Genomic DNA, 14,673 nt, shown 5'->3' on the forward strand with positions numbered 1-14,673 from the left:
CAAATTGTTAAAGCTTGAGATCTCACAAAACCTCACAAAACCTGTTTAATCCTCATAACAACACTATGAGATAGATTTTATTATTAGGACAGGACACAGAGGCATGGATTCTTGCTTCAAACAGTCTATAAATATTTGTTTCAATGTTTGTTTAATGGAGACCAAGTTGTTAACACTAGGGAATATTTCTGAATTTCCATTACAGGGTGTTTTCTATTTAAGCAATAGCAAAACCAATCTATAGTTTAAAAAAAAAAAAAAAATATTTTTTTTTTTTTTAAAATTATAAAAGGATTCATTTATTCATTTATGGAGATCTGAATTTACTGTCACATATTTGTGATATTAAATATTATTAAATATTATTTTACATCATTATATATATAATACTGTTATGACATGTTGTACCATTTTTGTATTGTTATAGCTTATAAAATCAAAAGCTGCTATGTTGTGTTATAGTACATTATTATGACGATGTTTTATCATCTCTTAAAAAGTGGTTCTCCAAGCACCTCCTAGCTGCCCATTGCTTAATCTTATTTTCTCCCAGGTTATAGATGGGTCTTAGAAATTTTAAATAAGTTGCATAAGATCACAAAGCTAATACTTAGCTGAAACAGTAAACTAGATATGTCAGAGTCCTAAATCAATGCCCTTACCCACTTAGTGCTGCCTCTCTTCAGTCAAAACTGGGACAATTTCATAAGCTCACAATTCTAATTAGCAAATTTCTTCTAAGGACGTAACCATACGAAGACATTTGGAAGGGACTTGAGGCCTCTGAATGACTTCCATACTACCATGATCAATAGTCAACAACACAAAATCAAAAAACAATCACTTTTATCTCAAGTATATAGAATGAAAGTAACAGCTATTGGCAAAAATGATTCTCTATCTTACCCAAAAAAATTTCTAGCTAAGATTTCATTGTGAAGGAAAAAGGTTTGAGTTAAAAATTTGAGTGTGTTAATGTGTATGTGAAGAATAAACAAGTCTGTGTTGGAAGAAGTGCAGCCAGAGTGCTCCTTGGAAGCAAGGATAGGGAGGCTTCTCTCATGTACGTTGGACATGTATCAGGAGGGACCAGTCCCTGGAGAAGAATATCAAGCTTGGTAAGGTAGAGGGTCAGTGAAAAAGAAGACCCTCAACAAGATGGATTGACTCAGTGGCTGCAACAATGGGCTCAAACATAGCAATGATTGTGAGGATGGCACAGGACAGGGTAGTGTTTCGTTCTGTTGTACACAGAGTCGCTATGAGTTGGAACCAACTCAATGGCACTTAACAACAACCAATGTGTATGTAGCACATCCATACATTTGTACAGACATATCTTTATATATATACCCTACCTTGTTCTGGGGATGATTAAAATAGCATGGGTTAAAAATATTAACAAGGCAACTATCAGCATGCAGACAGACCTATGAAGAGGATTACACAGCCAAGAGTATAAAGAGTGAGAATTAAGGAAGGTAATGGACTGAACACACACACAAAAAAAAAAATTCCATATTTAAAAATGAAAGAACCATGATTGTTTTCATGATAGAGAAGAAGAAAATCCAAAGAGGTAAAGAATGAAAAATTGAATAGTATCTTGGAAGGTAAGAGAACAGAAAATGTCGAAAAGAAAGACTGACCAGTAAAGGGAACAAATAAGAAAAGGGATAAAAAAAACCCACTGGATTTAATAATTGGAATGTAACTTGCGACCTTGGCAAGGGCAGTTTTAGTGGCATATCCTCTATTGCTCTTCACATGAGGCTGAGTGAGGAGGTAATGAAGGGAGAAATTAGGGACGTTTCCTCTGTTGCTACCTCCTAATGGCAGAACAGAAGTGCCCTCATGGAAATACAAGAAAGGGAAATACAGTTTCTCCAGAGCAAATGGTAGCCCATAAAACAAAACAAATAAAGAACTGATATTTTATACACAATTGTTAAACAATAAATAGGGATTTTATGCAGTATCACTGACACCGTAAAACCATTAAAAGAAGCATATTCCTCAGCTGTGAATCCATAAATATCTTGGCAGGATAGGTCCACATCTTGCTGAAGAATAAAACTGACTAAACTTGTTGGTTCATTACTGAGAGCAATCATAAGGGGTGTTCTGGAGCAAGAGATAAAAATAAATGCCAATTTGTTTTTTAAGTCAGTCTTCTCAATTTACTATTCAAATGTAAGCTCTCTATCAGGAAGAGCCAGGACAAATCTGCTAGAAAAGGGTGCCAATCACAGATCTAAAGATCATGAGTCCCCAGGAAGCAGCTAGCTCAATGGTTTTCAATCTCTTATTTCTGGAGCCCTAGCATTTTTAAGGAGATAGCTCAAAACTTCACTGAGGGAAGTGTCTGGGGTTTTGGGCTTCCCACCCCCCTCCATCTAACTATGGCAGCTACAATTTACAAATTGGGCTTCTAAGTAAGATTCAAATGTAATAAAAATAATAATAATAGCTTATTGAACTGGTCCAACTGTCTAATTTTACAGATAAAAAGATTCTGAGAGTCTAGTCAATTTGCTCAAAATCATAAGTCATATGATCATTTTCCCAATATCAAATATATACATATATATAAAACATGCAATGTCTTTATAATGTAATATGTATATGTTATATATATAATGAGACTATATATACTCTTTTATCCCCCTAGGTATCGATAGTTCTATGCTATCTCATTTGGTTTCATTAATTATACCTTTGAGAGTTATCTGAAGCATTCACATCTGCGCCTTTCTTCAGAAGAAACTCTACCATTTCTGCATTATCTTCAGAAACAGCAAATGAAGTATATCCAGCCTGAAACATTATTTCAAAATGATCACATAAAATATTGTACCAAGACTACACGCATTTTAAATTTTGTAAAAATAATTGCTTGCAAGAACCCTCTGAATATACACTTTAATTTTTTTTAAGGTTTTTTTTTTTTTGAACTTTAGATGGTTTACAGAACAAACTAGTTTCTCATAAAACAGTTAGTACACACATTGTTCTATGACACTGGTTAAAAACCCCACCACATGTCAACACTCTCCCTTCTCAACCTAGGGTTCCCTATTACCAGCTTTCCTATTCCCTCCTACTTTCCAATCCCTACCCCAGGGCTGGTGCACCCGTTTAGTCTTGTTTTGTTCCATGGACCTGTTCAATCTTAGGCTGAAGGGTGAACCTCAGGAGTGGCCTCATTACTGAGCTGAAAGTGTATCCAGGGTCCATACTCTCAGAGTTTCTCCAGTCTCTGTCAGGCCAGCAAGTCTGGTCTTTTGGTGGGAGTTAGAATTTTGTTCTACATTTTTCTCCAGCTCTGTCCGGGACCCTCTATTGTGATCCCTGTCAGAAAGTCAGTGGTGGTAGCCAGGGACCATCTAGTTGTACTGGGCTCAGTCTGGTGGAGGCCATGGTAGACTTGGTCTATTAGTCCTTTGGACTAATCTTTCCCTTGTGTCTTTAGTTTTCTTCATTCTTCCTTGCTCCTGAAGGGTTTTTTAATGCAAAAATCAAGAAAACAAATTGAGGTTGGGCAAGCCAAAAAATAAAATTTAATCTTCTACATTACTAGGCTTAATTCAAATTCTGAACAAGAGCAACCTGAAGAGCTTAAGTGATGAACACATCACATTTAATGGTAAGTATTATATACTATCAATTCACTTCCTAAGGTTGTCACGATTGGGTTTCCGTAGCATTTCATTTGAACCTCCAAGGCTAGCACGTATTTTAGGCTGTGATGTGGACAAAATCATGAAACTAAAGGGTCAAGATACTTAAAAACAAAAAGGTATTCATCAGTTCCTCATAATGTCCTAATAGGAGAACTGGATCACTTTTAGTATAATAAGTGATTTTCTAATTCAACCCTATTTTTACCATTATTTGTCAGTATATAAATAAAATAGAAAAGTGAGCTTTATAATTTTTATCATTACCCATGTATAAAGCAATCAAATATTTCTCGTTTGACATAACAGTTCAGATATGTATCATGTTAAATATATTACTTTGGAGGTTGGGATTATAATCTGAAATGAAATGAAGAAAGTTTTTTTGAAAAGGAAAACTTTATTAGTTTTTGATAGTCTCATTCTCCTCAATTTTACTTTGGAAAACTCATTCTTTACATAACCTGTATTTCAACAGACATGAATTTTCTGCAATGAATAGCTTCTTCACAAGCTTTTTAAAATTCAACTTTTCTAAAATATAGAAATAGAAGACTACCTTATTTTGAGCTTCAAGACTAGCTTTGTGTTCAAGCAGTTTTTCTACTAATGAAACACTGTGACCACACACAGCATAATGAAGAGCACTACTGGATTCAAAATCTACAAGATTAGGGTCTGCACCAAGGTTGAGAAGAAGAGTAGTACAATTCTCCTTTTGACACTATATTGCCTGTCAACACAACAAGAGTACATAAGTAACCAGCTTAATACTTACGACATGATATGTTAAACTGATGTTTAATACTATGTTTTAAAGTATAAAAATCCACAAAAGGGAACTAGGGAACAATTCAAACACATTCCACATACAAGTACAACTGAACAGGAAAAATGAGAACACACCTTAATCAATGGAGATCTGTTTTCTCTATCCTGGACATTTATTTTGCATTGTTTCTCAATTAAGAGAGACACAATATTTGTATATCTATTAGCATAGACCAGATGAAAAGGTGTCCTATATCAATATAACAAAACACAAAGTTAGAGATAAGTCTTAGTTTGAGAAGTTACTTACTCTACCCAAGATTAAACCAGATCATATTGTGTTAAGGTATCTACATTTATACAAAATTTAGATTATCATTGTTTTTTACCAAATTAAAAAGGCTGTGCAAATGCCTTGGATGTCAAATGTTTAATTGGTTTTATTCAAGGAAAACAATGATAATGATGTGAAAAGGCATTTTTTTTTTCAAATACCAAAAACGGTATCTGAGCCTTGGGAAGGATAAAATTAGACAAATATCCTAGTAAAATTCGGAAATCATCTCCAAAATCTGAAATACATCTAACATTTTAACAGGAGGGACATTGTCTGCATTCAATTGCATGCTGCTCCTGATTGTGTTCCTCCCACTTGGCCCAGCTATTAAAGTTGGCGTTTGTATTTGAGAAATGAACACCAGCAAGCACTGAAGATTCTCCCAGTTGTAGGTCTCAGCTTAATCTGAAGTTATTTAATGAATTTATACTTCTCAAAGAAGCCTATTCCATACGGCCTCTCAGAAACCAAGTACATATTCATGAACAATGACAGAATACTAATTAGTTCCATTTAAACTTTACAGTTTTTAGCCTTGCCCTCAATAAACTTTTTTTAAGTTGATATTATTATATCAAAGAATTGATGCATTTGAAATACAGTGTTGGTGAAGAACACTGAATACATCATGGACTGCCAGAACAAAGTACAAACCTGTCTTAGAAGAAGTACAGCCAGAGTGTTCCTTGGAAGTGAGGATGATGAGACTTTGTCTCACGTACTTTGGACATGTTATCAGGAGGGGCTAGTCCCTGGAGAGGGGCATCATGCTTGGTAAGGTAAAGGTCAACAAAAAAGATGAAGACCCTCAACAAGATGGATTGACATAGTGGCTACAACAATGAGCTCAAGCATTACGATTGTGAGGGTGGCACAGGACTGGGCAGCGTTTTATTCTGTTGTACACAGGGATGCTACGAGTCAGAACTGTCTGGATGGCATTTAACAACAATTATTCTACCCTTTTTAAAAAACATGTTTATAATATAGAGTCCATGTATAGATTGCCCATGTCCCAAACAATACATCTTAGATGCCATTCCCCCACTTTACTTCAGGTCCTCCAAAGTACTTTATGCGTGCCTAAACAGATCTGCTATGGACAGAGTAGAACTGCCCTGAACAGCTTCCAAGGAGTGCCTGGTGGGTTCAAACTGCCGAACTTTTGTTTAGCAGCCATAGTTCTTAACCACTATGACACCAGGGTTTCCTACTGACACACAGGAGTAGCCAAAAGATGGCCCTCGAGGACTTAAAAATAAGGTAACTTTCAAAGAATTAAACTAGGAAAATCTATACTTGATGATATAACCCACGATATAGTAATTCAAGAAAATATAAAAAGAGCTCTGAACAAATTGGGAATGCTAAAATTCCAATCAAGGTTACCTGAATGTAATCTCTGGACCACAGGACTATAATGTAACTACAGTTTAAAAAGCAGACATCTAGTCAATTACATTATTCTCTGGTTGTAGAGACTATACTGAGGAAGAGACTGGTCAGCTTGGATGACAGAATGGAACCAGACATTGCCCATGATTAATTAGCATCCTCCATGGAAGAGAGAACCTGAATTTAAGGAACCCATACTTCCCAGTAACTGGAAAAGAAGACTTCAGTGTAGGACAAAACTGATTTGTCAGACATCCTGGTTTGGATGGAACGTTTACCTCACTTTGTTGTAATTCCATCCTTACCAAGCAAAGTGCTGATGACTAATTTGGTTTCTCAGTAATTCTGATACCAGAAAAGGGACCTTTATGAAGGACACACAGGTAATCTAGTTACCAGAAACAACTATACCCAATAAACTGGAAGTTTTATGTGTATGTATTATATTTCAGCTCCCAGTGCATTTGATTATCAGGAATCTGCTTCCCTGGCTTTATCTTTGCAACACTGACAGCATTGAGGACTAGTCCCTGGCACACAATGAAGTCACTGGGGCATTGCCAAACTCCAGGTCTTTTGGTAGACATCCTTGAAGCCTTCTGGTGGAGATATGCCAACCTCAACTTTGTCACACTTTTAACTTATCCTACCACATTTGAACCTAGAAGCTTGTCATTCCAGATTGACACCATTTTTGACCAAAAAGATCACCTTCTATAAAAAGCTACCAAGACAACAGTCAATGACTCCTAGAAATAACTAGAGCTTTCCAGGGAAATTTTACTCTTAATAAGCACAGTCCCTGAGAAGTCAAAATAGCTTCTAAGAGAGAGTTGTCTCCTCACACCAATAACTATCCAGTATCTAAACACATCTAATAACTTAAATAGTAAATATTTTACTTTTTTTTTTTTTCTAAGTCAGGGTTCCAGTCACTATAAACAGTCCTGAAAAAGCAATTGCTAAATACAATGGAACATTATTGAGTCATAAAGAGAAATAAAGTTCTGATACTTGATATGACATAGACAAACCTTGAAAACATTGTACTGAGTGAAATAAGTCAGAACAAAAGGACAAATACTATATGGTTCTGCGAACATGAAATATCTAGAATAAGCAAATGAATAAAAGCAAAAATTAGTGGTTACCAGAGGTTGGGAGAGGCAAGGAATGGGAAGTTATGGATTAAAGAGTACTGAGTTTCTGGTGATGAAAATATTTGGAAATGTATAGTGGTGATGCCTGCACAACATGGTAAATAATGTCACTGAATTGTACATTTAAAAATGGTTAAAATGATAATGTTTTGCTATACATGTTGTTGTTCTTAGGCACCATCAAGTCAGTTCTGACTCAAAGCAACCCTATGTACAACAGAATGTAACATCACCTGGTCCTGCACCATCACAATCATTGCTGTGTTTGCACTCATTGTTTCAGCCAGTGTGTCACTCCTTCTCACTGAGGGTCTTCTTCATTGCTGACCCCCTACCTTACCAAGAGTGATGTTCTTTTCCAGAGACTGATCCCTCCTGATAACATGTCCAAAGTACATGAGAGAAATTTCGCCGTCCTTGCTTCCAAGGAGTACTCGGGTTGTACATCTTCCAAGACAGATTTGTTCGTTCTTCTGGCAGTCCACAGTATATTCAATATTCTTCGCCAACGCCATAACTCCAAGGTATCAATTCTTCGTCTTCCTTATTCATCGTTCAGCTTTCACATGCATGTGAAGCAACTGAAAGTATCACGGCTTGGGTTAGGCACACGTTGGTCCTCGAAGTGACATCTTTGCTTACACTTTAAAGAGGTCTTTTGCAGCAGATTTGCCCAATGCAATACATCCTTTTATTTCTTGACTGCTGTTTCCACGGGTGTTTATTGTGGATCTAAGTGAAAAGAAATCCTTGACAACGTTAATCTTTTCTCCATTTATCATCATGTGGCTTATTGGTCCAATGTGAGGATTTGTTTTATGCTGAGGTGTAATCCATCCTGAAGGCGGTAGTCTTTGATCTTCGTCAGTAAGTGCTTCAAGCCCCCTTCGCTTTTAGCAAGCAAGGCTGCGTCATCTGCATATCACTCAGTATCCCCTTGTTCTGATTGAATGGCTGCCTTTGGTGTATGTACAAGTTTCACATGAACACAATTAGGTGTTCTAGAATTCCCATTATTTGCAATGTTATCCATAATTTGTTATGATCCACATAGTCTACTGCTTTTGCATAGTCAATAAAACATGGGTAAACATCTTTCTGGTATTCTCTGCTTTAAGGCAAGATCCACCTGCCATCAGCAATGATATCTCTACTTCCTTGGCCTCTTCTGAATCCAGCTTGAACTTCTGGCAGTCCCCTGTCAATGCACTGCTGCAACTGTTTTTGAATGGTCTTCAGCAAAATTTTACTTGCATGTGATATTTAAAATATTGTTCGATAATTACCACATTCTGTCAGATCATCTTTTTTGGAATGGGCACAAATATGGATCTCTTCCAGGTGGTTGGCCAGGAAACTGTCTTCCAAATTTCTGGGCACCTCCAGTGCTGCATCTGTTTGTTGAAACATTTTAATTGTTATTCCATCAATTCCTGGAACCTTTTTTTTGCCAATGCCTTTGGTGCAAATATATATATATTTGCTACATATATTCTACCGTAATAAAATCTTTTAAAAGATTAATAAAAATATATATCTATCAAGAAGTCTAATTTCTCCACGAATACCAAACTAACTTTATATATAATGACCCATTGGTTCTAAATCTTAACATAAGGCCAAAGTCCCTTTTACACAAGTTTCCTTTTGTCTTATAAATTTCCCTCTTTGACGATTAAAGAATCTCATTATTAATGCCAAAAATTCCAAACCACTTGTTTTAGTTTGGCTCAATAATATAATTCAACATTTTCTACAGGGAAAGGTTGTTTCCTTTTTGTTAAAGCCTTTCTGCCAAAATCCATAATTTGACTTAAGGGTAAAGTTCCTGCATAATAGAAAGTTTTTCCACACTTCAACCAAAATATACAAGGCTAAATAGCTTTAAGTCCATCTAAGATAACTCCTGCAAACACTTTGATCTGTCTCCTTCATCCACTAGCATACATATCTCAACAATTTAATTCCAAGGAAATTTTTTTTGTTGTCATTTTACTAATTTTATGCCTCCAACTCCACTTCTCTTTTTTAATGATTTTTTTTTTACAGATTGCTCTTCCTTAGGGAAAGTAAAGCCATTGGGTAATTCTCAATAGGTCTTCCAAAAGTGATTGCTGCCCCCCAGCTAGATAATTTCACTCTTCCAATTGAAGTCTAAAACTTACTCTAACAATGAAACGCTTTATAAAAATTTCAGAGACATCTTTATGCTCCAAGGAACTTAGGAATCAACCACAAATTCAGTAAAACAGAATAGCCACAAAATCTTCAGCTTTCTAAGGAAGTGTGGAACAATATACTCCAAAGGTCTTTCACACAAAATCTGAGAACGAGAACCAATCAACCTTAAGCAGACATGAAACACAACAAAGTTTAAGTTATTGCTCAAACTTTCAATACAGTCTTTCAAAGAAAATTAGTTTTACTTGGAATATCTGTCATCCTTTTAAAGGAGTCACTCTTGTTTAAACAGAAATATACAGTTTGAGATTTGCTTTTACTGAGGTGTAATTTATATGCAAAATAACTTATGTACAATTTTATAAATGTTGACATATATACAGTCACATAACCACCACTATAATCATAATAAGGAACATTTCCACCATCCCAAAAAATGCTCTAGGTCCCCCTTTCAGTTAATCCTCTCTCCTTATCAAGATTCCTGATAACCACTAATTTTTTTTCTGCTAATATAGTTTGGCATTTTCTAGAATCTCATATAAATGGAATCATTCTCCATGTAGTCTTTTATGCCTGGCTCTTTCCACTTAGCATGATGATTTTGAGATTCATCCATGCTGATGACTGTAACATTTACTCCTTTTTATTACTGAGCAGTATCTTTAAAGTGTCATATGTATGTGTGTGTATATGTAGGTCTTGTTTCATTTATTTAAAAAAATGTTCAGATTTATTATGTGCTAGGCAGGGTTCTAGGTGTTGTGTATACAGCAGCAAACAAAATGGACAAAAACATCTGCTCTTGTGGATTGTACATGCTAGTAGAAAGGTCAACAAAAACATAAGTAAAATATATAAAGTATATCAGAGAGTGTTAGAACTAATGAGAAATATCAAGCAGAGAAGGGATAGGAAATGTGAGGAGAGGGACTGCAGTCGGAGATACTGTAGCCAGGGAAGGTCTCACTGATAAGGTAACAACTGACTAAACACCTGAAGAAAGTGAGAGAGCAAAAGCCATGTGGATACTTGGGGAAAAGCATTCCAGGCAAAGGCAACAGCAAGTTCAAAGGCCCTAAAAGCATTTCCTGAATTTTTGTGGACAAGTAAGGAGGCCAGGGTATCTGAAAATAAATGAATGAAACGGAAAGTTGTAGGAAGCAAATTCAGAGAAGTAACAGGGTAAAGATGAAGGTCACGTAGGGTCGTATGGGCCATTTTAAGGACTTTGTCTTTTACCCTTAATAAGATGGAAAGCCATTGGAGGTTTTTAAGGAAAGGAATGACTTGACATACATTTACAGGACCATTTTGGTTACTGTGTTGAGAAAAAACTGAAAAGAGAAAAGGACAGATTAGTTTATAGGCCATGTGATAATTCTGGTAAAACACGATGGTGGCTTTGAGTAGCATGGTAGCTGTGAAGGTGGCAAGAAACCATTAAATTTTGTATATTTTTTGAAGGTAGAGCCAGTAAGATTTACTGCTGAATCAGACAAAAGATGTAAAAGAACAAGAGTCAAAAAGGGCTCCAGTCCACCAGCCTAGGCAATCGGATGAAAAGATATGCCATTTATAGAAAGAGAAGAGCAGGTCTGAGGCAAGGTAACAGGAGTTCAGTTGGGGCCATGTTAAAGATGCCTAAGCAGTGCAATTCTGAAGCTACTGGCTTTCACAAGTCAACTGCTAAATTTTCAAGAATTTTTCGAGCCAGTTGACATCACACTGGGAACTTGAAATCAGCCAGAGAATTAAGTCATATCAAGGTTATCCACGGCCTCTACAAAGTAATTCAGTGGAGTGGTATGGGGTAAATGCAGGACAGATTAGACAACTTCGTATTAAAAGAAAAACTACCAACAAGCTGAACACAAATCCTCTTCCTAACCATTCAGTTTCCAGTTACCCAATTATAATGAAAAATGGCATTATGTATAACCCTGTGGCTCGGGAACTTTCCCACAAAAGATTTTAAAGCAGCTACAGATAGTATGTATTTTCTGATATTATGCCAAACACATAACTTAATTTCGCAACATATAAAATTAGTTTTGCTTTTTAAGTAAATGGTTACGCATGGAATTTTTGCCTTGAAGAAAATTTTCGTAAGTGATCCATATTAAAAATGTTGCTTGGTATTTCAAAGTCTTAAAACCTTAATAAGCACTGTTCTCGGTGGTTCCCTCTACTATTTTCTCATTATTAGTAAAACAGGTTAAATCTTGGGTGGCTGGGGACAATTTATACCAAAGAACAAAACAGGATGGGAAAAGGGTGGCTCCAGGAGGAGACAAAGGCAGTGGAAGGAGTGGACAAAGGGAAAGCAGAAACTGTTTAGACCTCGAATATTCGGGGAAGTACTTTAAAAATAAAATAAAAAGCCGAAAGTTGAAACGTGACCCTGTGCCAGTGGTTACCAGGCAACCTCTCAGCTCTGAGAAACCCGGAATGGCAACCAGCGGACTCGCCTAAACACGTCCTGCTCCTGATTGGAGGCCCCAGGGACCCCCGCTTTCCCTGGACGCTGCCCCTCGTGACCCCCTGCCTCATCTGCTCTGGTCACCTGTACTCTTTATCCAGCATGTTCACATCATGTTTCTTGAGCTGAAGACACTCCTGCACCTTCTCCAAATCCCCGACTGAGGCAGCTTTATGCAGTTTTTTTAAATCCCTCTCTCGAAGGTTGTAGCCTGGTTGGAATTAGGGGCGAGAGCGGTAGCCAGTACGGGCCAGGCCTATCTGCACGTGTGAGGAGGAGCTGCGGGATTCATCCTTCCTACGCCAAAAGCTGAAAAGCTTCTTCATGACAGCGCAGGCGACAGTCCTCCAGCTGCACCAGGCCGTACAGGTATTCCCTAGCAGCACATACGCCCCTCCCGCTGGCCACCCATCCCTCGGGCCTAACCAGTGGGTCCTCGCCCCAGACTCGGAGTTGAAGTGGGCAGGATACCGGAAGCCGGAAGGACAGCGGAACGGAAGCACGTAGGGCCACACGCCAGGGAGTGCGCACCCGCTTCTGTCGCCCGGCAACGTCAAAGGCCCCGATTCAGGCACGTTGTGACCGGATACCTGGGGCACCCATGCCGGCATTTTCACCCGCAGGGCTTCCCATGAGCTCTTGAGGCTTTGGATGGAACCATTAGCTTTCTTACAAAACAGACTCTTTCAAAGGTGGACCTAACGATTTAACGCTTTCAAATCCAGATTACCTTTCCCCTGGTGGGATGCATCTCTTCCTGTGACCTTGCCCTTCAGCCTGCCCCTAGCCTCTCACCTTCATGGTCACATGCTTCAACATTTCTTGAATAAAATTGAAATTCCTGCTTTCTCAATTTCATACTTTTTAAATACCATTTCCCATATGTCCGGCTCACTTTCTCTAGACACAAAACTTCAAAAATCCTTCCAACTCGCTGCACCTACATTAACCCTACCATCTTTTCACCTACCCTGGCCACTCCACCCCACATCCTCACTTCCCTATTTACCAAAAAACTCAGCTGCTGTCCAGTGGATTTCAGCTCATAGCGACCCTATAGGACAGAGTAGAACTGCCCCATAGGGTTTCCAAAGAGGGGCTGGTGGATTCAAACTGCCAACCTTTTGGCTAGCAGCCTGAGCTCTTAACCACTGTGCCACCAGGGCTCCCTTTCCTACTTACCTAGGTTAAATTCTATGACCAATCTTTATAGTGATTCTCATGTATACTTCAGTACTTCTGCACCCCGTTCCTTTTCTTACTTGTTTGCCTGAATGACCAAACCAAACCTCTGAGTCAATTCCAACTCATAGCTGCCTATAGGACAGAGTAGAACTGCCCCATAGGTTTTCCAGGGAGGGGATGGTGGATTCAAACCGCCTACCCTTTAGTTAGCAGCTGTAGCTCGCTGTATCCCTTAGCCACTGTGCCACTGTGGAAATGCCTCCCCGCTCCCACCGCCCCCCAATCTGGACAGTGTACAGTACTTCCCCTCCTCATATTTCTTCTTGGCGACATAGGTTACCCTAGCTCTGAAACCAAAGCAGAGACAGGGATTGCTGCATGATCTCCCAAATCCTAAACCGAAACCTGTTACCGTGCAGTCAATTCCAACTGTAACTACCCTATAGGACAGAGTAGAACTGCCCCACAGGGTTTCCAAGATTATAAATCTTTATGGAAGCAGGCTGCCACATCTTTCTCCCTCGAAGTGGCTGGTGGGTTCTAACCTCCGACCTTTCAGCTAGCAGCCAAGCATTTTAACCACTGAGCCACCAGGGCTCCTCTGGGTCTGGAAAAGACATCTCAAATATTGAGCAACTTTGAACTACAGCAGCAGTTCCCAAACTTTCCTGCTCATTGGAATCACCTAGGACTCTTTAAAAACTCTTTAGAAAAATTCAGACATTCTGAATTTAATGGTATCGGGAGGTGAGGGGTGTGTGCTGGGTATCAGGGTTCTAAAACCTCCCCCAACCCATTGCTGTGGAGTGATTCCACCTCATAACGACCCTATACGACAGAGTACAACTGCCGCATTGGGTTTCCAAGGCTATAAATCTTTAGGAACCTAACTGCAATATCTTTCTCCTGCGGAGCAGCTGGTTGGTTCAAACCCCAACCTTTCCGTCAGCAGCCAAACGCTTAACCACTACACCACCAGAGCTTCTTGCTCGAATCCTACTCTCCACTAATTTTCCAAAACGCCAGCTGAGGGAGCCAAAGGTATGCGGGAGGGAATCGAGGCTTCGGCCATTAAACTGGATAAGGAGAGTATTAAAAAAAAAAAAAAAAAAAAGCAAGGTGCTTGGGGAAGTTTTCTGGGAACAAGGACTTCACAGCCCTGCAGTCCCAGGTCAGCACACCCCTGATCTTGTACAAAGGCAGCTTGTCTACAGATATGGGAACGCACGCCCTTCAACACCCGAAATTCGGACTTGGCGCAAGCGCACCGGGTTGCTGAGGATAACGGACTGGTGTGCACATGCGCAGAGCTTCCTCTGTCGGAATTCGGGTTGTTGGGCTTAGCGTTGTCGCCTGTCTCAGTTGTTTGGGTTTGTGATGTGTGGCATTTCCTTGTAGAGACGCCGCGGCAAGACTTGCTCCTGTGGCCTGTTCCTCGTGTGGGCATCACAGGGTGGGGGGAAAGCGTGGAGAAGAGGTGGG

General features: G+C 38.9%; 1 protein-coding gene across 1 annotated transcript in view; it reads right to left on the minus strand.

Moving 5' to 3' along the window:
• The window catches only part of ANKRD7 (ankyrin repeat domain 7), a 47,601-nt gene extending 35,269 nt beyond the window's left edge, over positions 1–12,332 (minus strand). Inside the window, 5 exon segments of the mRNA XM_023544646.2 lie at positions 1,987–2,124; positions 2,717–2,817; positions 4,240–4,413; positions 4,587–4,701; positions 12,091–12,332. Coding sequence (XP_023400414.2) covers positions 1,987–2,124; positions 2,717–2,817; positions 4,240–4,413; positions 4,587–4,701; positions 12,091–12,332 — 770 coding nt within the window.
• Between the last annotated feature and the right edge of the window lie 2,341 nt (positions 12,333–14,673).

The sequence above is a fragment of the Loxodonta africana genome, chromosome 8 (genome assembly GCF_030014295.1).
Source record: "Loxodonta africana isolate mLoxAfr1 chromosome 8, mLoxAfr1.hap2, whole genome shotgun sequence".
In the NCBI taxonomy this organism is placed as follows: domain Eukaryota; kingdom Metazoa; phylum Chordata; class Mammalia; order Proboscidea; family Elephantidae; genus Loxodonta; species Loxodonta africana.